We start from the raw sequence: 26,267 nt of genomic DNA, 5'->3' as shown, positions 1-26,267 counted from the left end.
AAGCACCAACCAAAGAAGAAGCCAGAACAAAGGTAAGTGATAAAAAAAGCTCGCTGCGGCATAGTCATCATTGCGCACACTGGCAATGCGATGAAACATACTGCTCATTGATAAATATATTATTTCCAGAAAGCGACGGCGCCTCAATAAATCACCATTACGGAGCCGCACGTCGTACGCTTCATTGATATCCCCATGGTGGGTTTATTGGCAATCCCCATTCACGACCTCGCTGCCACGTCGCCTCGTGCCCGCCGCAGTCGGGCGACGCGTGGAATTAGCTCGAGAGGCCTTACGGGTAAATACAGTCTAGAAACCCGCATGGCAAATTACGCATTGCAATTAGAGCAACATCCACAATGCATTTCTCATAATGACTGGCAGTCCTTCACACGAGCTGGGAAAGGCAAATATTTTAAAGAACTTGCTCATAAGCATGCTATCTCACGCAAAATTTAAATTACAAGATGATAAGAAAAATCGCAGCAAAGGACGCACAAACTCATGTGCCTCAAGGACTTCCAGATTGAACTTTGGACATGTTTGGCTAACCTTTCAGGAAAACGACCACTTGGATGATTTGACCAACATGACCTGAGGGTGACACGTTCCTCTTGCTATTTCGGGCCGGTTGAGCCGACAATATAACGGATCGCATCACACTACGGCAAGGCTGAATGCACCTTTTAAGAGGTGCTTTTGGCAATAAAAAGAGAAAATGGAACGGTGCCATTAGCAACGAAGCGGTCGACGAAATGCGGACAGTATGCCCATTTGACCCAGGAACATTTCTCGTAACCAGGCACAACTCTCCCTCCCTCTATCACCTTTATGTAATATTCATGGCTTCCTCTGCCCTTGACTCCAGTGCCTCCATCGAAGCCCCCAGCCTTGCAGTCCCAAAATCCATCTCCCTCAGCATCCTTTCCCGAGTTCTCGTGTTGTTTTTTTTCTTTCATGTTTTTCTCCACAATGTGATGTACTACTATATATCTATCTATCTATCTATCTATCTATCTATCTATCTATCTATCTATCTATCTATCTCTCTCTCTCTCTCTCTCTCTCTCTCTCTCTCTCTCTCTCTCTCTCTCTCTCTCTCTCTCTCTCTCTCTCTCTCTCTCTCTCTCTCTCTCTCTCTCTCTCTCTCTCTCTCTCTCTCTCTCTCTCTCTCTCTCTCTCTCTTACACTTAACCTTCAAGTCTATTTCTCTATCACTTTTAAATAATATGTGCTAGTTACATGAGGGTCGTTCAAAAAGTTAAACGGACATTTTGGTCATTCGCAATGGTCCGAGACATGCTCAGGTTTCTTTTAAATCTTTCAATAAATAAGTAACAGGGATGAGCTAAACGCAAACATAGTTTGGCCTAAAATTTCAAATGTACATGTAAAAACAACTGGCATTACCCTCTTTGGACAATGCAATCCGTGTTTGACAGACAACATCTGGCCTGTTGATTTGTCCGTGCTGAACATCATTCAAGGTTTTGTCTGAACCAACCTTTGCTCGCCAAAATGTATGTATGCTTCCCACACGCGATCGCGTTAACTTTTAGGATCTTACATTTATCCTCGGAAATATTATTTTTTTAAACAGTTTCCAAGTTGAACTCGCAAGTTGAACTCACTCAGTGTGCCGATATAAGAGTTCAATGCTAAATTTTGGTGCAAGTATAGTACCCTCCCTGGTTTACGCAGGTAATGATATAAACACCAGTCAAAACATTCTACGGAAAGCAAGGTACCGGCCAACAACAACAACAACAACAACAACAACAAAAAAGTGTCCTGTGGAACACATGGATGTGAAGTTCTTGTGAAGGTGACATTGAACCAGGTGAAGATGACAGGAGATCGTCTCTACAGTACACCAATTGGCGATGCACGTCTTTCACATACTTCTGTTTAACTGGTGCAACGAGTTCAAATATGAACATAAATTGGAGATCGATCTTGGCTTGAGTATTCGCACATGTAACCGACTGCTGTCACTCACGAACATTAAACAGGTCGGACAGATGATTGAGGAGAAAAAGAATCGCAAGGTAACCACACGTAAAAATTGCTGAATAATTGCGTGTTGGCGTTTAAGTGTGAAAGCGATCATTCATTCCCAAGTGAGCTTCAATCTAAGGTTAATACAAGGTGGGAATCAAAGGACCTCACGTTTGATCAAAAGGAAACTCGAGTGGTCGTCAAAACAGCTCAGGGAATCCTCCCGTAGGAGAGAGAGATGATTATTGAACAAGATTGTGACAACACATGAGAACCGAGTCCGACATTGCACACCGGAGTCAGTGAACCAGGATGGAGGGGAAACATTCTTGGTCTCCACCACAAAAAAAAAATGTCGAGGTTCAGCAATCAGCCAGAAAGATTATGGACGACAGTGTTTTGGACATTAATGGTTTAATTTGTGTGTAATTTCTGAAACGTAGGAAAGTTACTGATGTACAGTACTCCAGAGACTTGTTGCATGAGCAAAAGGCATGCGGCAACCAGGTATGCAGTTCCATGGCGTCATTTTACTGCAAGATAATGCTCACACTCGCAACTGGATAAATGTGACGACAAGTACTCGAGGTGACATAAGTTAGGAGGTTCAAAATCATCCACCATTCAGTACAGACTTGTCACCTTGTGATTTCCGTCACTTTGGGACATTCAAAGAACATCTGGGAGGCATTGAGTTCGCAAATGAGGACAAAGGAAGTGTCCTGAAATGGTTGCACACCAGTCCCGAAGATTTCTACGCAGAGGGCGTCAAGGTGGAAACACATGAATGGATAAGCGTGTATGTATTACAAGGTACTACCTTGAGGAATAGGTTAAGTTTCATCTGTCGCTTACGTATTCTTCGCAAAGCCAAGTATTTCCTTGAAAGCCAGCTCTTAATACGCCTTCTCTTCATTCAAGTCTCGAATTAAATACTTATTATGATAGGTTTACAAACCGTTCATTAGCAGTGCCATGGAGTACGGCTCCCCCGAGTGGGCTGGTAGCCCTTGCATTCCATCATCTCGCACTCCTTAAGGCAGTGGAGACCAAATCCCTGAAGGTTAATGGTATCCCAGGTTGGCAGGAGAATGAGACACAGCTTGCTTCTCTCAAACTACATATAGGGTGGCTTGGTACTCATCTACTTCCTCATATTTAGTCTCTCCTGCTCCCTTCCCACATCACCTCTCCTTACATAAACCAATACCTAGTTACTCTTCTCAAATGTAGGCTGACTGCTCACTTCAGCTCTTCTACCTGCCTCTTCTCTTCTCTGTGAAACTGCTTCCCCATGTATTTTTAGTCGAGGTCATTTAAACGGCAACCCACCACCATTTCATCATGTCTTCTATCCCTATTAATGTCCGATTACATTCTCACTGACATTTAAACTTACTCCTCCCACCCCTCCCCTTTCTGCCCAGCCACATACACCTGCAGGATTCTATGTACTGTACTTGTATTTTATTTATCCGCTTTGTTCCTATCCGCTTACTCCACTCTCATCTGTCCCCAACCTTTCTTCACTCTTCTTCTACGGTGTCGTCCTCACATCGTCTGTCATCCAGTCCTTCCGTGAGCTCGAAACTTTGCATTTGAAAACGCCGTTGTGTGCTGGAACCCTGGCCAGATTCCCAGTCACTGGGTTTGATGCCACTGGCAAGGAAATGGCAAATTACCTTGAATATTCCTCAACATGAAATCGCTTTAGGAGCACCTATTCTCCTGTCAAGGAAAATGATATCTCGTATATCAGAACAGAGGCCTGTAACTATAAAAGGAAGATGTAATAGTTATAGCTTCGTCGTTTCTAAGGAGCGATGAGTAGTTACACCTTCATTAGCAGTTAAAAGGAATATTGAGTAGTTAATACATCTTGTTTTTTTTTCTTTTTTTCTTTTGCTCGTGCCAGACACGCTGCAGGAAAAGTGTAGTTATTGTTTGGCGAACTGAGAAACAAGTAAATACAATTGCAATACGCAGATGTCAGGAGCAGGACATATCAAATGGACAACTAAAGTAATTCAAATGTTGTGTCAGAACCGAAAAAAAGATGTTCAACTTGCAAAACTTGACAAACATATTGTCGGCTGATATGACATGTCAGCCAGTCTTCCGATTGGTGTTGTTTGTTCAAAAACATTCTTGACATTTATTACATCAGCTTGGGGATAATTAAACATTTACATCCATGGCCAAGTTAGAGATGCCATCTGATGCAGCACACGCAAAGTACTCCGAACTGGTTCAAAGGAACCCATGCATTACCCTGGATCGTTGCCTCCTCTACATCAATGTTTTGTCCCCATTTCATTCAATTTTTTTTCCTCCCACACATGTTTTTTTATTTATCGTCTCAACCACTTCATCCCTTTACCGACCCCTCCCTTATCTCCCTTCTCAAACCAAGCCCTCCCTCCTTCCTCAAGCTCCCTCTATGGCTCATGGTGAGATCATGTGTACGCTTATAAAACATTCAGAGCTATTGACTGACTGCATGTGGCAAGGCACGCAGGCCGACTTTCAATTACACTCACACCTCGCTTCATCTCACCCTCACGTCTCACCGAGCCTCATGCATGCTTCGTACCTTCCTCACCGTCTTGTGTGCGCTACACGTCTCAGATACACTCCCATTGGTGTCCATCTTAGGACAAGGCCAAAAAGCCCATTCACTCACAGCTACCGAGAAACAATCTCATTATTAATGAGTTGCCATCACATGGTAGAGAAGGATGGAAGGACAGACAGAAAAATGGAAACATTACGGGAAGAGAAACAAGCTTTAAATTGTCTGCGAATCTAGAAATAAAGCACAAATGTTTATGGACAGGAAGCATACCAAGCCTGTTTGTTATTTATTTTCATTTCTGAGATGATCATTCCACTTTCATACTGAGTTATAACAACGAGCACATCAAACAATGCTCAAAACATTATGATAAGTGAATAAAGACCATGCTATATGCAAAGCTACCAAAAATGTTATGGGAGCGGGGGGGGCGGGCGGGGAGGGGGGAGTTTGTACATTTCTTTAAAACTTTTCGATTTCTCTATTTTTACCTCGGCCACCAAAGGTGGACGGAGGTTATGTTTTCACCCCTGAATGTCTGTATCTGTCTGTGAGCAGGGTATCTCAAAAAGTTATGGACGGATTCAAAAGAAATTTGGTGAACAAGTTGGGCGTGTTCCAAGGACAAATTGATTAAAATTCGGTGAAGATCCGGATATGAGAACTTAAGTGATTCCTCAACCTTGAGTGATATGGCCAAAAAACGATATATAGCACAATATCCCAAAAAGGTATGGACGGATTCAGACAAAACTTGGTGGACAGGTTGGGTCCGTGACAAGAACGAATTGATTCCATTTTGGTGAAGATCTGGATCCGGATCGGAGAATTTGACAAAAATTCTTAAATGATTCTGCAGCATTGAGAGGTATCATGCCATTTATCGTTGCTGGCCCTATTTCAAAGTTGTTGATGGATTATGACAAAACTTGGTGGATGAGTTGGATAGGTGACAAGAACAAGCCGATTAGATTTTGGTGTGTGACAAGGACGAATGGTCCGGAAGCAGATCTAGCCTATCAATGAGATACAAAACCAAAGCTGTTCAGCGTTGCAAAGGTATAGGCTCTACCGAATGCCGTTCTAGCGGTTACAAGTTTGGTTACAATACATGTGTCGAGGCTCGTGTCAGAGCAGAATGACAGGGGCATTGGATCAACAAACAAAATGGGGCAAATGGAAAACAATGCGATGACGTCAAATGAATGCACCACAGTACAAGGTGAGGAGTTGCAGAAGGGTGAAAACAGGTTTTCAGAGGGTGTAGTAAAGCTCAGTAGTAAAACAGGAGACCATGAGGTACTGATGGGAAGCAGTCCTAAGGAAAGCCTACAAGGAAAAGCTCAAGACAATGGACTCTAGAATAGAGTTCACGGGACGAGAATAGAGGGGTATGAAAGAATGGAGAGCATCGAGTTGAGACTTAAGAACCGAAGAAGGAAAGGGTTTCTGGCAAACTGGTGTGCCCTGAAGAGGGGCAGCAGCTGGGTAGAGAGGTGAGAGGGCATGAGTAATAAGACCACAATGGAGCAGATTAAATGAAAAAAAAAAGACTGCAAAGCAACGAAAAGAAGCAAATGCTCTCCCTCCGGATCGCCTCCCACACATTAAAAACAATTCTCAAGCTCTATTTGCATTTCAAACAAGAGCCATGGAGGCGACAGAGTAGGCAGAAAAGGAACCAGTGTGCTGCCTGGTGGGAGGCGAGACCAAGTATGCCGTTTGAGAGAATCATTGAGAAAGCCTCCCACTGTGCCTGTCTCTAGACAGGGTCGAGCCAATGCCTGTCGAATGAAACAGGCTGTCGGAATAGCAGAGGAGGCTGAAAGGACAATACAACCAACAGGATGACCTTAGCAACTATTAAATCACAGACAATAAAAGCTATGACACATAAAACAAGCAGTGATACGACTGGATCCAGGTGTAAAAAAAACAACCAACATTTTTCAGGTTTTACTTTTCAAACCATTCACTAGTCTGCTTTGCTATAGCTTCTACACAGGTCGATGGTCACTGACAATTACACCAAGCAACCTTCAGTGGTAATCAGTGGTAAGGTAGGGTGTTCCAAGCCATCAGGTGCAAACGCAATCGACATCTCACAGCGCACACTATTTTGCTGATAATTGGCGTAGCATGGTTGCTGCCATCAAACTTGGAGAGCAATTAGTGGTCAATGCGTGTTCCTCGTTTTTAGTTGGTACATTGAGCTACATTGGACAATCAATGAACATCCTGGGCTGGCAGGATGGCCAAGAGATATGCACACTTGCCTCTGGGCCATCTAGCCTGGGTTCGAATCTCGATCAGGCAACAAACTGTATCCTGGTGTCTCGGAAGCAGGGCGACGCAACAATGGAGACGCCCTTCCTTGTATGGACGTTAAACTGAGCGTCCCATCTGTCGGGATTAGTTGGTGAACGTTAAAGATCCCATGGTGTCCTTCATAAAAAGTAGGTGAGCTCTCGCCGGCATGCTGGCCAAGTTCCAATTTCATGCCCTAAACTACAGAAAGTGTTGCATCAGCGGCAGAGCTGTGCCCTCAGCCAATGAAGCTACTGGCAGCCTTGTGCTGCATACGAAAGGATGAGGTGAAGAAGAAGAATAAGTGGGAAGAAAGGAGAAGAATAAGAAGAAGAAGAAGAAGAGAAGAAGAAGAGGAAGAAGAAGAAGTAGAAGAAGAAGAGCAGCCCTCTTCCGTATCATCTGTCATCCCTCAGACCGGCAAGCAGCAGCTTCTTCGCTCACTGCAGATCTGGATAAAATCACAAACTGGTCCAACACGTGGAACATGTTTTTCAATCCGGACAAATCTCACACTCTCACTATGTCTCTCTGAAAGGATCATCTGGAACCCCCCCCCCCCCCATCTACTTTCTCAACAATCCTCCGGAAGAAGTCATTTCATTCAAACTTCTGGGTCTCACTATCTGCCATGATCTTTCCTGGGAAAGCCACATTTCCAACCTGCCCTCAAAGCCAGTCGCCGACTGGGCATCCTCCGTCGTGCAAAGTCCCTCCTCGGCCCGCCTGAGCTCCTGACCACATACAAAGCTTTTGTCCGCAGCCTGATGGAGTACTGCGCTCCCCTCTGGGCTGGTGCTCCTGCCTCCCACCTTTCTCAGCTTCACTATGTGGGAACCAAGGAATTTCGGATCATTGGTATCTCCCGTAGTGAGGCTGTCTTTGGGCTTCTCACTCTCTTGCCACAGGCAGGTCGGTGGTCTTTCTGTCTTCTACCATCTCCTCTTCGGTCTCGCCCCCCTGCTGTGTCTGCCATTTGTCCCCACCATATTTCCGCAGGGCGCTCAAGGTCCGCCAGAACTACCAAAATCACGAATCACTGCTCAGCTTCACTCTCTCATTCCTCTTTTTCCCCACCTTTGGAATAAACTCCCTCACTCTATTCATTCCCATTCTTCACTCCAGGCCTTCAAAACAGCTGTTCACCACCACCTCTTATCATTCCCCATCCAAATCCTCGATCTTTTCTACCCCCGATAATCCACCCAAGCCCACCTCCTTCAAATTCCCTTCTTTCCTTCCTGAAAGTCCCTGTAATGTCCATCTTGTATTCCCCATATTCCCCATCCCATCCCTCTCCCTTCCACAGATCTCGTAATGTCTCCGTTCCCCCACTGTTTTACCCTTCTTCTCAGGTTCAATTTCCACATCATAAGGAATCACTTTAACACTCTTTTCTGATGTAAATAGGTATCTTTCGGTATAAAAATGAAAAATGTTTAAAAATAAATAAACGGAGGCTCCGGCTCCGTCTCTGTCTCTGTCTCTGTCTCTGTCTCTGTCTCTGTCTCTGTCTCTGTCTCTGTCTCTGTCTCTGTCTCTGTCTGCCCTGTACAATATAGTTATGCCGCCATCTTTGTTGAATGTGGGTGAGCAGGTTCATTATATTCACTTTCGATCGTGTATTTACTTACGTCTTAATATGGGTGACAAACGATCGGCAAGCGAGGCTAGTGCCTCTGTGAGCAAGAGGAGACGCAGTGTAGTCACCTTGCAGATTAAATTAGATGTGTTGAGGTGGTTCGATGCTGGTGATCGTGCAGTGCATATAGCCGCCATCAATGGAATACCCTTGACGACTGTGAGGACAATCAGGGCAAACAAGGACACGGTGAGAGCCGCTGGCCAGTACAATACGCCACTGGGTGCTTCGAGGAGTGTACGCACTCGTGGTTTGGTGATGGAGAATATGGAACATTTATTATCAGCCTGGATCGAAGACCAAAACCAACGTCATGTGCCAATAAGTTTGCTTGTGATCCAGGTTGAAGCCTGCAGTATATTTAACGACCTGAAGGGCGAACAAGGTGAGTCACGTCAAAGTGAAACCGTTAACGCGAGCAGAGACTGGTTTGAACAGTTTAAGCGGCACAATAACCTCCAGAACATCAAGATGACAAGAAAAACAACAAAATGCAAAGCAACATTCACTGATTAAGTTTTGTTTTTTTTGTTCCAATGCACCACAAGCACCACCATCACCTCAGCAGGCAGAGGAGGAATAGGCAGATGACCCACGACCCTCCTCCCCTACCTCCCTGTGACTCCTTCACCTCATTCCACCCCCTCAAACCAACTCTCCAACCATCACTGGTGGTGTTAAACTGCTGTACATGTTTTTGATACCTTCATTGTACTTTATTCATTGTTAAAAAAAATATCTTATACGACTTGTCTAAGAGGCAACCAAAATTTCCCAGGAACTCAACCCCCCATTATAACATGTATTCCTATGGAAAAATATGTTCCGATATACATAGCATTTCCCAGGAACGCAAACAGGACTCGAGGACTCCCTTTTATGTCGATTTTATTATTATGAGTTGGCTTATTTTCTCATATATGCAGCGCATGACTGCCGATTGCATCACAAGGGAACTTGGCAATGCACCTGATGCAGTGCCCCCCTTGTTGGTGACGTTAAGGCAGGAATTTGGGACTTGAGCTTTCCAGGAATAACTTTCTTACTTTTCGTCGAAAGACACCGTGAGGTCGAAACATCTATCAGCCAATGCTAGCAGAGGTGTCTCCAGCATAATGTCGTTCCAGGGGACGGCACACATTGTGATGCAACGCTGTGCCTGCGAAACACCAATCTTCACACAGATTTATCTATCTACTCTTGCTGGGATACATACTATATAGATTACAATAGATCGGAGAACCAGTGCGGACTCGCTCATCGACACCGAATGTTGAATTAAAGGGTATTACTCGGGGGGAATGAACGGACAATACCTGAGGATGGTGGTTCTCAAGTATTTTTTTTCGAGGTGACACCTTTTGATATTTTTCCGATTAAAAATACATTATCATAATTTAACATTCTCTTTTAAATACAAAATATATAATGCTATTTCATTTCTGCAAAAAGCTGCGTGTGTGATGTTATTTTTCAAGCGACTTTGAATGCATGATATAGATTGCAGTGGATCGTCTCCAGCTTGGACATAATGCACATTGAAGGTACAACATCAACTTATGGTTAAACGAGACATTCAAATGTTACGGTTAAATTGGAAAGCTTTGTCGAACTGTGCCGAAGGCAGCTTGGAGGCACAGCATTAAAGTTGGCCTCCTGGGGACCCGATAGTAAAGTTGGTCTGAAGGTGCACACGCGCACGCACACGCTCTCCAATCCTTTCAGAAACAGGTGAACAAGGCTACGAGTAGACAATGACCAAAAGAGAACATGATATGGGACTTGAACCAAACTGGTCCCAGCAGTATGAGTAAGGGGCTTGGTTTATTGGAACCCTTCACAGATCAACCCAGTGGTATTGAGAAGGGGTGGGGATAAAAAGAACTGTTCAAAGTGGGGGGAAAAAAATGAAATTAATATAACCCGAACCATTTCCAGGAGCGTTATTTGTACAATGTACCTATCAGCTTATCATGTGGGCCTGGAGTAATCTAACTGCAAGCACCATCACTTATCACTAACCAGGTAACTTATCAGTGACCATCACTAACCAGTTATCAGTGTTAAAGCGGCAGGTGATGAAATACTGCATTGAGGTTAGCGGTACTGCAACTATTTAAAGGGAGGGAAGGAAACCCACAATACCCGAACCTGTTTCGATTATAAAAGGTTGTATTAAATCACTGGCGTGTTATGTGGCATATCATTTTGCATGGTGCGAGTTATGATGCTTACAGTGGTAAATTAGGAACGTTGGGTGAAAACATTTCATGAAAACATTGGTAACAAGAAAAAGAGCAATCAGAGATGGCAAACCCTCGCCAGGACTTCTTTTGAGTGGTGTATTTTTATAGGTTTTCAGGTGAATGCAACATGGCTGCCAAACCATGTGACCTATGACATCATATGTATGACTTTTGTTCCTCATGGATAGGCGGTCATATGTGAAAAGTTTTGCCTCGATCTTTTCAGCCATTTCCGAGAAGAAGATTTTTGAAGATTTAAAATGAAAAAATATATATACAGCTGCCAAATCATCTATCTATAATTCCAGGTGTGTGTGTGTGTGTGTGTGTGTGTGTGTGTGTGTGTGTGTGTGTGTGTGTGTGTGTGTGTGTGTGTGTGTGTGTGTGTGTGTGTGTGTGTGTGTGTGCGTGCGTGCGTGACCACCGTTTCTCGACAACCACTGGTCCGATCTAATTGAAACTTGCCAGGTATATTGCTGGGGACCTGAGTTTGTGCCTTTTCAAGGTTTGATATTAATCGGACAAGTGCTTCCCAAGTTATGGCCATTTATTTACCAACCAATGACAGGACACGTTGCTGCGTCGGCGTGGCCGATGGGGAAGAGATCTTCAGCCGCGTTCCCCATTACGGGTTACAACGTATGGACTTCCGGATAATGATGACTTCGTGTATATTATAATTCCTCGATTTCTATGTGCATTTATAGATAAACACAATGCCCCAATCCAGTCGTCATTTACGAGAGCGAAGTAACGGCCTGTGTGGTTGTTTGAAAGTTTTTTTCTTTTTTTTTTTGCATGTACGGCCATGCGAGAGCGAAGGAACGGCCTGTGTGGTTGTTTTTTTTCTTTGTTTTTTTTTTTTTTGCACGTACGGCCACGCATGTATGGCCACGTGAGAGCAAAGGGACGGCATGTGTGGTTGTTGTTTCTGGCACGTGGTTTGAAAGTTTTTTTTTGTATGTACAGCCACACACGTATGGGCACGCACGTACGGGCATGCACTAGTGTGACCAATGACATTATCAAAAAAAAATTTGTGGACCATTTTATCCCCAGATGACCCTCAGAATTTTTTATACTGATCGGATGTCGCATTCTAGATATGCAATTATGACGTCCTAAAAAGGCAAGCACCTATTATTGTCATACAAATACCACACTCATTCTCCATGAGGAGCGAGTGCTTGCTATGTGCTACTTGTACACCCATGGCTTGGGGAACATTTGTGTGAAGTTTCCCCTCGATTTGTCCAACCGTTCTGGAGAAGATTTTTTTTTAGGCTTTAGGGTAAACCCAATATGGCTGCCAAACCATGTGACCAATGACATCATATATGTGAACCTTTTGTTCCTCATGGACAGGCGGTCATACGTTTAAAGCTTTGCCTCAATCTGTTCAGCCACTTCAGAGAAGATTTTTTGAGGTTTTTTTAAAAACTAAAGCAATATGGCTGCCGAATCACGTGACCAATGACGTGATGAATTTTATTTTTTTTCTGTGGGCCATTTTATCCCGAGATGACCCTCAAAATTTTTCATACTGATCGGATGTGGCGTTCTACATATGCAATTATGATGTCATAATGAGGGCACCTATGAAGTCAAAAAAAAAATCACCCTCATTCACCATGAGTACTTGCTACGTACCAAGTTTCAAAATTTCCCTTAGTGTGGTTTCAGAGAAACAGAAGTCCAAATTTTTTCCCGTTTTCCAATATGGCTGCCACACCATGTGACCTATGAAGTCATAAATATCACTGAAACATTCTGCATGAGTAGTCGCACCAATGGTGAAAATTTTGTCTCAATCCGACAAGCGGTTGCGGAGAAAAACATGAAACTTCTGTGTGGACAGACAGACAAATAAACAAGCCGGTAGGCGGCGATGGGTCGCCGAGCATGGAAACCATAAGATAAAGAGCAAAATGGATGTCATATAGCGGATAGGGAATCACCTTAAGATTATGCATATCAAATCTCATCCAGTTCCATCTACTGATAACTACTCAGTATCCATTTGAATGAAAAGTACCGAAAATGCGGTTTGAAATCGGAAATCCCCAAAGTTCGAGGGGGTGTTGTGGGTGAACAAAGATCTAAATCGAAAATCCGGCTCGATCGTTTGTGCACAATTTGTTCCAGACGATTAGTGTGAATTTTCATGACCATCCGACCATAACCCTAGGAGGAGTAGCATTTGGCGTGAAGGCACCTCCAGCTCTCGCATATTATCTATTTTTGCACTAATTGACCATTGACCCCTGACCTAAGCGAAATTGGTCAATATGTCCTGAGGCAAATTTCTAGTACAAATCGATGAGTACCATGAACCTGCAAAGTTTAATTCGTATCGATGCACTCACCTGGTCGCTCGGGGACCTTCAATTTTCGCCAATTTTCGCGCATACCCTAATTGTAGGGGGCGCTGCGGGTAAAGTATTCCATACATCACAAAAACCGGAATATATTTGATTGAGCATCACCTGCAGATCATTCGTGCCAAATTTCATAACCCTACGTGGGATAATGGCTTTCTGAATTGATTTTGCGTGAATGATACCGATTTTGAAGGTTTTTCGGTTGTTGCTTGGGAACCAAAGCGTCCCTAGCAACCATCACAATTTCCAAAGCACGAGGTCATAAGATGTACCTACCACTCGAGTTTGGTCAAAATCGGCCCACGTTTACTACCAATTATGCTGATGACAAATGAACAAACATCCAAACAAACATCCAAACAAACAGACAGAATTACTCACAATAAAGGTCACCTATTTCGGTGACCCAACAAACAAACAAACAAATGGACCCAAATGCAATACCCTCGCCAAATCCTTCGGCGAGGGTAACTGGAATGGCACTCGGTAGAGTGCATACCTCCACCAGGTCGAACAGTTTACATTTTGTATTGCATTGATAGGCCACATCTGCGTCTGGACCATTTGTCTTCGTCGCACCAAAATCTAATCGGCTTGTTCTTGTCTCCTACAAAACCTGTCCACCAAGTTTCGTCCAAATCCGTCCACAACTTTTTGAGACATCACGAGACCAAGACGTCGATTTTGGCCCAATCTCTCAATGGTGAAGAATCACTTAAAAAATTCTAATAGCCGTATCCGGATCCAGATCTTCACCAAAATCTAATCAGTTCGTCCTTGTCACACACCCAACCTGTCCACCAAGTTTCGTCAGAATCCGTCCACAACATTTTTTAGATATCCTACTCACAGACAAACGGGTGAAAACGTCCTCCATCGGTGAAAACAACCTCCATCCACTTTCCGTGGCAGATGTGATCAGTTAAGTGTGTTCTTAAGAATGAGACAGATGTTGTCATGTTTATAATAATATTAATAATCACCAATATTGTTATAATTACCTCCGCCACCGAAAGTGAAGGTGGTTATGTTTTCACCCCTTTCTGTCTGTTTGTCCATTTGGCTGTGTGCAGGATATGTCAAAAAGTTGTGGACGGATTCGGATAAAACTTGGTGGACACGTTGTGTGTGTAGCAAGGACGAATTGATTCCATATTGGTGAAGATCTGAATCCGGATCTAGATAAGAGAATTATTTAATTTTTTAAGTGATCCTTCACCATTGAAAGATGGGGCCAAAAACAATATATAGCACGATGTATCAAAAATGTATTGGGCCCGATATGTTCTCATGGATCAGGCATTACGTGGCGGAGGTATGCGCTCCACCGAGTGCCCTTCTAGTTTAACAAGTAATACCATGCACAGGGTATTAGAGTACTCCCACGCTGTAAAAGTGAGTAAGCTCACCAATTACAGCCTCCTGCATCGACCAAAAAAAAAGGAAAAATAAAAGGAGCTGCTAATTTAGAAATGCCCGACGCCAGCATCGCTCTCATCTCATATCAAACACTCAACAATGAGTGTTCACGACAGCACAAGTTATGAGCGCGACAGCATTTTATAACTTGAACAAATCGATGAGGCAATTTATAAATTTCAAGCCTTTTCACCAATGCAGCACATTTTCCTTTCTCGTGTTAACACCGGGCGGCTGATTTATAAAGGCAAAAATTAAAAGCCAAAATAAGTGCTTGGCAGCTTTGACTCTTCGGTAACAATCTTTCAACTCCAGTTCTGTTTATATCCTCAACGCCTGCCTCTTGTGCCTTCCTGTCTATCTGTCTCCAAGTAAACGTGATGACTCGTCTCACACACATACATCTCATCCGTTCACCAACCCTTATATACCTGGTGTTGGCTTAATGGTTAGGGTGGTGGATCCTGAGTTCAAATCCAAGGATCCTGAGTTCAAATCCCACTCGGATGTTGAATTAATACCAGGTGGGGTTAACTCTGCCTGTTATCCTTCCGAGGTTGGCAAAATGAGTACGAGCTTGCTGGTATCCTGTGTCGGAGTGGCGACCCGTCCAGGATTGTGCCCAATAGCCAAGGAGACTGCTTAGGCAGCACCAACGCTGTGCACAGAGTATGGTCCCAATGGATGGATGGACCAACCCTTACCATAGCACATCCTGCATCAAAGTACAGTATGGATAAAAACTGATGAGCAACTGCTAATACTATTACACTATTTAAGCCCTCTCGGACAAATTCATTCTTTCATTCTCTCAGCATCATATTACATAAATGAGTATTACAATGCAACTTCAGCTAACTCGAGTTATAAGATTACTTTATCGAAGGACATCTTACAAACTCTGACATCCATGAGAGATGAAAAAGGGCAAAACCAGTTTAACACATCTTCTGAACAAAATGTATTTGTATAAAATTGATAAATGATTTGTTAAGTCCTCTGTTGCAGCACCCATTCAATTATTAATAATGCTTCATTGCATGTAACGGGAAGATATCACGTGGCATGACACTCCGATGATAATTTTGTATTCCGGCTTAAGTCTCCATCAGATTCGAACCGGATGTTGGTCGTTCAGATTCTATGCGTAATATGGCATTGAGAACACAAGCAACTTGTAGAAAGGTGATGATCAGTTGTGATGAAGTTTAAACAGTTAGCCGTTGTTTGAGCCACATAGACCTGACGCAAACTATTAACGATTCAAGTATCAGCATGAACACCTGTTCATGACATGAAGGAGAAGTTCGAGGGACCAAAAGACCATTAAAGCAAAAAAATTGTGATGAAGGGTTCACTTTCAGGACCTTTCAGTGTCATGTGAATATATATATATATATATATATATATATATATATATATATATATATATATATATATATATATATATATTGTTACGAATTCTGTCCCACCCGGCGTGCGATCGGCCACGTAACTCGAATCGCGACCACGTCGTCCACCGGAACGGACAATTCTCTCATGACCCTCCCGGAACAACGCCGGGAGCTAGTCACGGGTAGGTCTTTCGACCTCACCACAATCGTGCCAATTGGCCACCCGTGCAGGATAGGGTTGTTCGCCAAATTCGACCTACCTAAGTACCTGTGCGAGTAGTTAACCGGGCGATCGTACCTCGCCACAGGCCAGCCTAGGACACTAACCGCTTTCTCGTCCTATAAAGCACGGGGCTCCGCCCCTTCGCTCCACTCCCTTTTTGGCTCCGCCTCTCCTCTAGCCCTTTCGAGAAGCTCCTCGAAAATGGGCGTTTCCTCCTCACGGCCGCCTCACACCCCGTATCCACCAATCGCCAGCGAGCTCTCGTAGCCTCTCCCGTCAGCCCCGGCGCCGCAAAAAAAGGCGGGAAACTCGCGCCGTTGTAGGCCTTTCACGGGGCATTCGTTTGAAGTCTTCGGACGTCCAAAATAACGATAGAACAGAAAAACGGCTATCTCAAAGAGTCGCAGCCCGATGAATCACACGAAATCCCTTTAAACAACGGTGGGGAACTATCTGCACATAAACTTAGCGTCATAACTGATCTAAGGAACCTTTATGGTGTTGCGAATTTCCACAGCCGTAATATATATATATATATATATATATATATATATATATATTTACATATATATTGTTAACATTGATTGAAGGCATACATCACATGCAGAACAAAGACATCAGTGTACTTCAATGTGAGTTACAAGGACATTAGTAAACAATGAACAAATATATAAGGTGTTTGGGATTTTGACCTGTGTTCAGAGCATCATGAGCCAACTTCAGATTTGAACAATCAACAGGTCAACCCAATTATGCAAATGATTCCTGTTTTTGTGTTTATTGTAAATGGTCCCCATAATCATGTGACATTTCAAGATGAAAGAAAGATGTTAAAACTGGTACGAACTCTAAAGCTTGTGCACGTGAGCATGCACATGACTGTTTTAAATGATATACTCGGAGCCTTGGCTCAAGAAATTCTTCACAGGTGGAATACACTGGATGCACACTCATCTTTGAGCTATCCAGCCTGGGTTTGAATGCCGACCAAACTACAAGCTGCCAATCAGGTGTTTTGCATGCAGGGCAAGGCATCGATGTGTGCGCCATCCATTGGAAGGATGTTAAGCCAAGAGGACCCATCTGTCGGCACCAGTCGCTGGTGGGCGTTAAACATCCCAGTATTCCGTGAAAGGTCGGCAAGTTATCACCGGAACCTTGAACGAATGAAAAATCGCTGCCACAGTCATAGAAAGCCTGGCCAGCAGATTCCAGAAAGACTTGGGTCATTATCGTTACCCCAGCCAATCCCACAGATGAGAACGGGGATAAAGCAGCAAAAAAATAGAACCATGAGGAGGAGAAAGAGGAGAAGGATTAGGAGGAGGAGGAGGAATTTGGAGCAAACCACATGAGGAGTTTTAAAGAGAACCTGATTGATCAGGAAACAATCGAGGATCACACAGAAAGATAATAATTGGATATTTTCATGATGTAAAAAAGGAAAAAATATTGGTCACAATCAATACACATGGATATTAAAAGGACATTTAATATGTCGTGTGGAATAACTGCTTTATAGCATTGTGCTGATGACTGAAGATTATGTGTTTGGCCGTCTGCGAGACTTGGACATCAAGACGGTTCATTGTCGAACGATCCTGAATCTCCATTCTTTATTTAAACTGTGTCTAAGGCTTACGGAGGAGGTTGTACATACATCACATGCAGTACATGGGCATTAGGAGGCAGCATTATATGTATACATTAATTTCAAGGACATTTCGAGACGATGGATAAGTCAACACAGTGCATCGGATTTGAACCTGGGATCCCAGCATCACGAGCCATGTGCTCAGGTGGGAATGCCAAACAAGTAAGCCAAACCTCCAAAAAGATGGAGACTGAGACTGGGACAAAAAAAGGATTTTATTTTAAGAAAGAAAGCTCTCAGAGATTATCAAAGAAGACAAGCCCTGCGTTTGAAGCGTGCTCTCTCGGACAATGTTTCTGCGTTAACTTAAGGTTTCTGCCGGCAAAACTAAACGACTCAAAATTCAGGCCTCGCCATCAAGCAGTCCCACAGAGAGGCACAGAGACAGGCAGACCAAGAAAAATCGTGCAATTCAGAGAAAAAGAGAAGACAGTGGCAGAGACAGACGGACAGAGGACAGCATTTGACAAAAAGGAAAGACAGACACGAGGGACAGAAAAGCAGACTTATGGTGTCAGTTGCAATATTGAAAATCCTGGGCACAATGGCAGGCCTGCAAGCTCAGACTTTTATATCTTGCTGCCATGCAGGCAAGGCCTCTGATAAGCACCACACGCCTGGAAGTTAGAGCTGTGCTGGAGACAGAAATGGCAAAACATGAACGTGGCATTGAGCAAGCCTGGATTTTATTACGCGAAAATAAATAGCACCTCTGAAGGGAGCTAGTCAATACGAGAGAAGCATAAAGGCCCGAATTGTGGGCCTTGGCGGAGCCGATAACGGGCTCTATTTAGCGCTCGCTTATCAAGAGCTTTTCCGTGGCCAACTCAGCAGTAGGCTGGCCTTTTATCCCAGACACAGAACCACAGCCGGTGTCACTCTTTTCTCTTCTCGTTTCTCTTATTTGGCTTTGTAACCTCGTTCACTCGTCATAACAACCGGCCCGATGCCATTTGCGCCCGTCTTCATCTCATCTTCATCGACAGTCTCTCATTACTTTCTTTACAAATCACTCTTTCACCAGCATATCAATGTGATTTTTTTTGCCACTTTCCTCTGTGCAGTTTTATTAAATCCCTCTTCGTGTACTGTTTGTGACTGGGGTCCCTTGGTCGTCTCGAAGTGTCACTCCGTCGGTCATGTTTTTTACCTTCCTCGTTCCTCTCCTAATCTATTTGCAGATTACTCTGTCTGTCTGTCTGTCTGTCTGTCTGTCTGTCTGTCTCTCTCTCTCTCTCTCTTCATTCATTTCCTTGTCAAGTCGGTGTTGTTCTGATGCCCCACTGGTAGTGCATTGCCTTCTACCATGTCACCTCACTCTTCAGTGAGCCTCGACTTTGTATACAAATCTCCATGACAAACACCCTTCAGCTGCAATGTATGCAGTGGGGTTTTTTGTGTACAGAGTCCAGGCTCATGGAAGAGCTGGAATACAGAATCGGTCAGGATGCAACATAACAAAAAGACCAGCAGAAAGAGAAGGGGGAAATGCCAACAGCATGTTTGAGGGAAAAATAAACGAAGACGGACAACAAGGGATGCCAGGGTAAAATTGAGGGGTAGGAGAGAATGCAGGGGGTGGATAATTATGGATACAGAAGCATGAGTTGGGGGGAGGGATGGGGGAGGGTTGGTTTAACGGGTATAGAAGACATGGTTTTGAATGGGGGGTGATCTGAGATCGTGGTGAACAGGTGTCTTGAAGACCTGGAGGGAAGAATGAGATTGAAGAGAATGTGGAAGTTGGTTCCACAGGTGTGAAAAAGGAAGAACAGAGTGGAGGTGAGCAGTGATTCTGGATTTTGGGAGTTTCACTAGAAGGGGATTGCTGGTGGACAGCATACATCCTGCGAATCCCTTGGGGGGGGGGGGGTCGGGGGGACAAAGCACAGAGGGTGCAAGACCAGAAAGGAGGCAGAAGAAGATAGAGACCACCAACCTGTCAGCGATGGAAAAGTGACAGGCCCATCAACTCAACTTCATTGCGGGAGATTCCAACGATCTTGAAGGCTTTATTTCCACGGCATCAAGCCAAGCAAGGTGTCAGGCATTGGCAACAGCCGAGAGGGGAGAACAGTTTTCCAACACATCAAGCTGCAGATGAAAGCCTTGTAAGGAGTTCAGGTGTGCCAAGGAAGTACTTTGCATGGAGGAGGTCGAGTTGGCGACTGGCTTTGCAGGCCAACTTTGAAATGTGGTTTGCCCAAGAAAAATCATGGTTGAGAGTGAGACCTACGAGTTTAAGTGACTGAACATATTCAAAAGGGTCGTTAAGAAAGTAGATGGGAGGGTTTGCCGTACGGTCCTTTTGGAGAGAGAGAGTGAGAGTATGAGATTTGTCAGGATTGAAAGACTTGTTCCAAGTGTTTGACCAGCCTGTGATTTTGTCAAGGTCTAAAGAGAGGGAAGAAGCTGCTGCCTGTTTACCTGAAGAACAAGGGATGTCACATCAGAGAGTGAGACCATCAGCAGAGATAGAGGATTTTAAAGAGTCAGAAAGATCGTTGACTCAGATTAGTAATAGGATGGGACCCAGAACCCTGCCTTAGGGTAATCCAGCCTTGACAAGGAGAGGAGATGAAAGGGTTCCGTTGAGAGCCACATGTTGTCTTTGAGAGTGGAGGAAGTGAGTAATCCAAGAGTGGAGTTGGCCTTGGATGCCATAGGCAGAGAGTTTAGAGAGTTCGGCAATAAGAGAGTAAGAGAGAGGAAAGCCTCCATCCATTGATGGGAAAGTCAAAGCAGCATCTCCAAGTTAGAGCGATCAGGTCTGAACCCAAATTGATGATCTGAGATGGAGAAAAGGAGGAATTTCATATGAACTGCGATGATGGATTCCATAACCTTGCTGAAGAATGGAAGTAAGCTAATAGGTCTGTGGTTAACGGAATCGGTTTATGCACCTTCGTATAATGCAATATTTCCTCACACAAATGATATCGTGAAACGAGGAGAAAGACGATGTGCAAGAGCAGCAGAGCAAGTTTTTTCGGACTTGCGAGTTGATGTCATCTGGTCCAGGAGCAGAATCAGCATCAAGGGTTGCCAGAAAGAGGTTAAATGTATCGGATTTAACTTTCTAGTTGTTACCAATACCCTATATTTAGGGCAGTAACATAACCTGCTAAATTATAACAGATTTAAACAATACAACCACAGTGCAGGAGGCGACGTGGTGCTCTGGGTTAAACACATCTGAGGTCCTTTCATTTATTCATTGTCCCATCATCCTTCCTTTAATATCAATCAACACTATTATATTCTTGTGTTTTGTTTTGTTTTGCACACACAAGCCCTTCCATAGTCTAATAAAATATAGAATGAAAAGAGCAAATATCACATTATAGATCGTTACAAATTCTTAAATATAAACTTTTTATTGCAATAATAACAGTGCATTTCAATATGGCTTTTAAACCGCAAAATAACATCGCTGAACCATTACAAAAACTCTGGCAGACACGAAATGCGGTTCATCCGTTACTATAAAGAGCTGTGGTCCAAACCAAGCTTTTGAGCATTTAATTATAACCATTTAAAAATCACAAGACAAATTGACTGCAAACAAAGAGCAATTTCAAGGATTTCGTGTCTCACAGGAGTCAAATCAAGGTGCATGGAAGTTTTAGAAGGTTGCAACTGCTACTCAAACTCAAACAATATTTAACTATTTTCTGAAGTTTAAAGCCATTTTTAGCTCACCTGGACTTCAATCAGGTGAGCTTATGCGATCGAGCAGTACCTGTAGGTGAGTGAGTGAGTGAGTGAGTCACTCCGTAAACACTTCAGTCGTTGTCTCTTGAACCAAACACACGATTTGGATGACACTTGGCCACAACATTAATCACCCATGATGTACTAAAAGTGTATATGCCACATCAAAATCTGCACTCCTTAAAGGGATCTATGGGGGGTTGAACCCCCAAAATAGGTGTTTGCTCTCTCTCCTCCGAAACTACACACACGGTTTCAATGAAACTTAAAAAGCCTGACGAAGAGCATTGCTCGAAAGCTTGGAATAATGAATCTTCTATTTAATCAGCCGACATATTGCTGTTGAAATTTTCTTTGTGTTCTGCTTACAGGACCCTAAACTCAAAGTGGGGATGTAAAATTCTCACCTTTCTCATGCGAATCTGTGATGACCTATCACGTACACATTTGTTCAGCTGTGATAACGTTAGTGTTCACATAGCTAAACGTACATGCGGTACCCATTTCTCCTTTCTCCTCGTTCTGGTGATACACCTTCTCAAACATATTCCAATGGTGATTTCAGAGTTGTGACGTCATAGCCCCAAAACATCAAAGGGACCTCTCTTGTCCGTTTACATGTATCGTCTTGCCAAATGTATCACTGTAATCAGCACCGAGAGGACTTCCATTCAACCAATCACATGACCAGATTCCACACATGAATGAAATGTTGATATTTTATGACATCATTGACTGTTGCTCCTGATCCAGGTGAGCGTCAGGACCTGTGGTCCTGATTTTTTATCAAGGACATGGTTTGATGTTATGTATACTGAGGCGTCTCAATACATGGATTAAACAATGTTCTCAAAAGTCCTGAAATGAAATGCCCTTTTATGCAATCTTACAGAAACCTACCGAAAGAATGGTGCAGTCTTGTGAGCTGGAATTACCCCGACAGGCTCCCCATGTAAAGGTCAATGTGGCGCACTTTTATCGAGAGCTGAACAAAATGAAATGAGTAGTACCGTACTGTGGTCGCCCTATCAGTGCGGCTCGCTCGGAGAAGCCTTTCCGAAGCTTCACCATGGCTTCTCAAAAGCAGTCGCCTAGCCTCCTGGACGAATGTGGACAAATGCTGGACAAAGAGACAGTGAGACTGTACACCACGCACGATGAATATGAGCCTGCCGTTCGTTCTGCAGTGAATTGCTGTTCGGGATCAATGTTAATAAGATGCATCTTTTTATGAAACCCTCCGAGTTGCTCACAGAAGTTTCCAGAATTTGGAAAAATATCATTGAGGAATAAACATCCCCCCCACCCTTAACCTCATTTTATGCAAAACAGGACACCTTAATTCAAGATTTCATTGCAATGATCAAATTTTGTTTTAATCATGTTTTTGGTCCATCATGATCCAGCATTTTGTAGTCTTTGTATGACATTTTTTTTTTTGGCTAATTCTTGATTTATTCAAATATTTTGATTGGTATCAAGATAACGACTGTAAAAGGCAATTACGAAATTACCTACAAACATTATTACCAAAAACGGATGTCCCATATCCGATTTCGGTGGACAAAACATTAAACTCCTGAAACGATGTCAACATAAACATGCAAGCACTTGAGAAGCTTACGGCTTCTGATAACTTTCATTTTCTTCCTGGATTTTACCACTTCTGAGCAGCGATATTGACCGCCGAGAAGACGGAGGTAAAAGTTCAACTATGCGTGCCGCAAGCCGGCAACCGGTCGATGCCTCGCCATTAGTGGCCGGGCAAGTAAGGTTGCTTTGACGGGTGTGCGGGCGAGCAACACTCGCACATTCGGCTCGCTAGCCCACACATCAATACACCACGTCAAAGCTTCGGACGACAAATGCTACAAATTTCACAATCTCACCATTACCTTGAGCTCACCTGTATACTCTAAACATTGCTGCTCAAAACACTCAAAATTCCTCTCGTGTTAGGTGACAATATTTTTGTGCGTTTAGTTGACATGTCGAACACGGCGCTAAGAAGCATACTTTTACCAAAGCATTCCAATAAAACGTTAAATTACAGAAATAAAAATGTTCACTTCCTGTAATTGTTAAGATTTCCTGTAATGGCAGGTTGAAAGGGTAACAGTCGCTCCTGAATACACAAAAGGTAATGTTGGGGCATCAAATCCACATGGAACATCCAATTCTTCCAATTCCACCGAATGTGTGCCTGGAGATTCCATTCTCTGCATGCTCCCAGCGAGCACCATGATGGGGTGAGCAGTCTGTGTTGGACTATAATGAGCCACTGCCAGGTTCTACCCTATCGACTCGCACTCCGGATCTCATCTTTAATTTATAGGCTTACAGACCCCACCTCAAAACCACCGGCGTTCACGCAACCCGCTCCCCCGAACATTCATGCGCCACCAACCTATCCACACAATGTATCAAACATCAGCTAAGCATCTACAACTACATTGTTCGATTACAATTACGAGCTATATTACAATTAATGAATAAAGGAACAAACAAACAAACAAACTTTATTATCGAATGGACAGAACCTGCTCAATTTCCCCACTCAGAAGCACAAACCTCCATTTCTCAGCTGCAGATCACACTCGTACCAAACTCATGGAGCTTTTATGGGAGAAAAAAAAGAGAAAAAAGTCCCACAAAAAGGCAAATCAAAATTGGCACAGCGTGCGAGCGTGAAGGGACTGCAGCTTTGGGGCAACGTGGAGAACAAGATGTAGCGTTTGGCTTTGCTGCCTCACGATCCGCACCGAGTCGACACACAAATGATGGTCTCAGCGGCAAATATCAAACAATCGTCCATGCAAACGCATGAAGTTGTCTTTACCGTGGAGCCATGAAAATCGCACCAATTTCAGACCTGCTCCGATGTGGCACGCACATCTGCGAGTGCACAGACATGCACACCCTCACACGCACACCCGACAAATGTCAGCTCATGCTCGGTCAGCTGACAAGCATGGCTGCCTATCATTACCAGCCCTTCTGACTCGCATGTTACCGGAACACCTTTCACCACATTTTCCAAGAGAGATGCAAAGCATCAGCGTCAGAGGCTGCCAAGACAAAACGGTTGTGAAAACGCAAATCAAATCTGATAAAAGCGAGTTACATTGTTGAGTAAAACTCTCTTCCTAGGGCCCTGACGGATCGCGTCCAATAGGCAGAAGCCATTAATCACAGATGCCGACAAGCTTGTGCGGCCTCTCCCTCTCCCACTCCACTAGTTTTCACCGTTCTTCCCTCACATCCTTCCACATACATGTTAAAAACACACAAACATGTACACACATGTGTAGGCCTGTCATGCCTGCACGAAATCACCATCGCCTCGAAGCAATCTATCCGTTTACTCGTTCTCAATGTACTAGCTCGATTCATACCATTAACTTGATTTAATTTAACATCCACATCCTTTCTCTAACACTTGCGCATATCCTGTTGAATTTTTGGCACGGACTTTTGACAGCCGGTGTGCCAGGACATAAATGAAGCACTCTTTTCAAAAGTTATTGCGGTATTTTACCTAAAACGACGGGGTACCTGGTTTTACATCCGCAACCCAAGGACAAATTGACCAAAATCAAGCTCATCAGATGAGCCCTTCATCCATTTACTTATTATAATTATTATTAATATTATACAAACTTTGATGCTCATGGAAATGCTGGAAAGTGTTACAGTGTCCAAGGCTGATGGAGGATGACATTAGCAGACAACTGACAAATCAATACAATGTACAGGATTTGAACTGCAGCATCACGAGGAAGGTGCTCAAATGAGGAAAACAAACAGGTAGACTATAATATGAACAGGGCACATCAAAAAATAATAATAACAATAATAATTGCCAATGCAGGTGCATTTTGAGACGCATGAGAAAGAGAAGCAATTTATAATTTTGGATCTCAAAATACAACATGTGGAGTTGGCCTGTTCAGCACTGGCTCCTGGACGCGAGGATCCCAGGTTCAAATCACATACGTACTGTACTGGGTTGTTTTTGTGCATCGTCTGCCTAAGGTCCTTGTAAATCATATAAAAGTACAACAATGCTTCCTCAGATGATTTATGTACAAGCCCATGAACCTTGGATTCTCTTTTTGAAATAAAAACAGAGAGAACAAGAGAAGAGAAAAATATTCGTAAAAGAATGGGGGGGGGGGGGGGAAGAAATAGAAAAGAAAGAGCAACGATATAAAAACGAATTTACAATCAAAGGCAGAGATAGCGGTGTTTATGCAGGCCGTTTCAATCTACCGTACAGCACCGTTCACTCACAAACTTGAAAAAAGATCATACAAGACGACTACCGATTGCGTACCCATCAAAAACACATCTACAGCTTCGTGGAAGAAAAATAAACGGGACACACAGAAAGAGGTGGGGAAAAAAATTACGCGATAAAACAGGCAATCACGTACAAAGAGACGAAGGCAAAACAAATGAGGAGGGGAAGTCACTTGTACATCGAGCTTTCATTGGATAGCTCAGAAGATTCCGTCGTGGAATACTCTGTGCTTACCCTCCCAGGAGTTTTCATTAGGTCGGACAACGACCGGTTCATTTTGCCACGGCCATGTCACTCGCAAGGCAATTTATGTTGTAGCGCAACAAATTGCGTCCTCATTCTCCGAGGAAGCCAAACGGATACACATGGAAAAACAAAGTGCAGTGTGATAATGCGGAACACTTGATTCTG

At 43.6% G+C, this 26,267-nt stretch overlaps 1 protein-coding gene across 6 annotated transcripts in view; it reads right to left on the bottom strand.

Moving 5' to 3' along the window:
- Nucleotides 1-26,267, bottom strand: part of LOC147026660 (pre-B-cell leukemia transcription factor 1-like) — a 261,795-nt gene that overhangs the window by 127,661 nt on the left and 107,867 nt on the right. Inside the window, exon 1 of one of the 6 annotated variants that reach the window (XM_085882343.1) lies at nt 2,957-3,311. The exons of the other annotated variants lie outside the window; for them this stretch is intronic. Within the exon in view, the coding sequence (XP_085738469.1) occupies nt 2,957-3,014 (58 nt within the window). The 5' untranslated portion in view covers nt 3,015-3,311. Of the gene's footprint in view, nt 1-2,956; nt 3,312-26,267 lie in introns of those variants that run through there. 6 annotated transcript variants of the gene reach the window in all.

The sequence above is a fragment of the Eptatretus burgeri genome, chromosome 5, assembly GCF_056783735.1.
Source record: "Eptatretus burgeri isolate ZD-2024b chromosome 5, Ebu_testis_v1, whole genome shotgun sequence".
Lineage (NCBI taxonomy): Eukaryota > Metazoa > Chordata > Myxini > Myxiniformes > Myxinidae > Eptatretus > Eptatretus burgeri.
The sequence above is the reverse complement of the archived record's forward strand: the minus strand, read 5'-3'. Positions and strand labels throughout refer to the sequence as shown.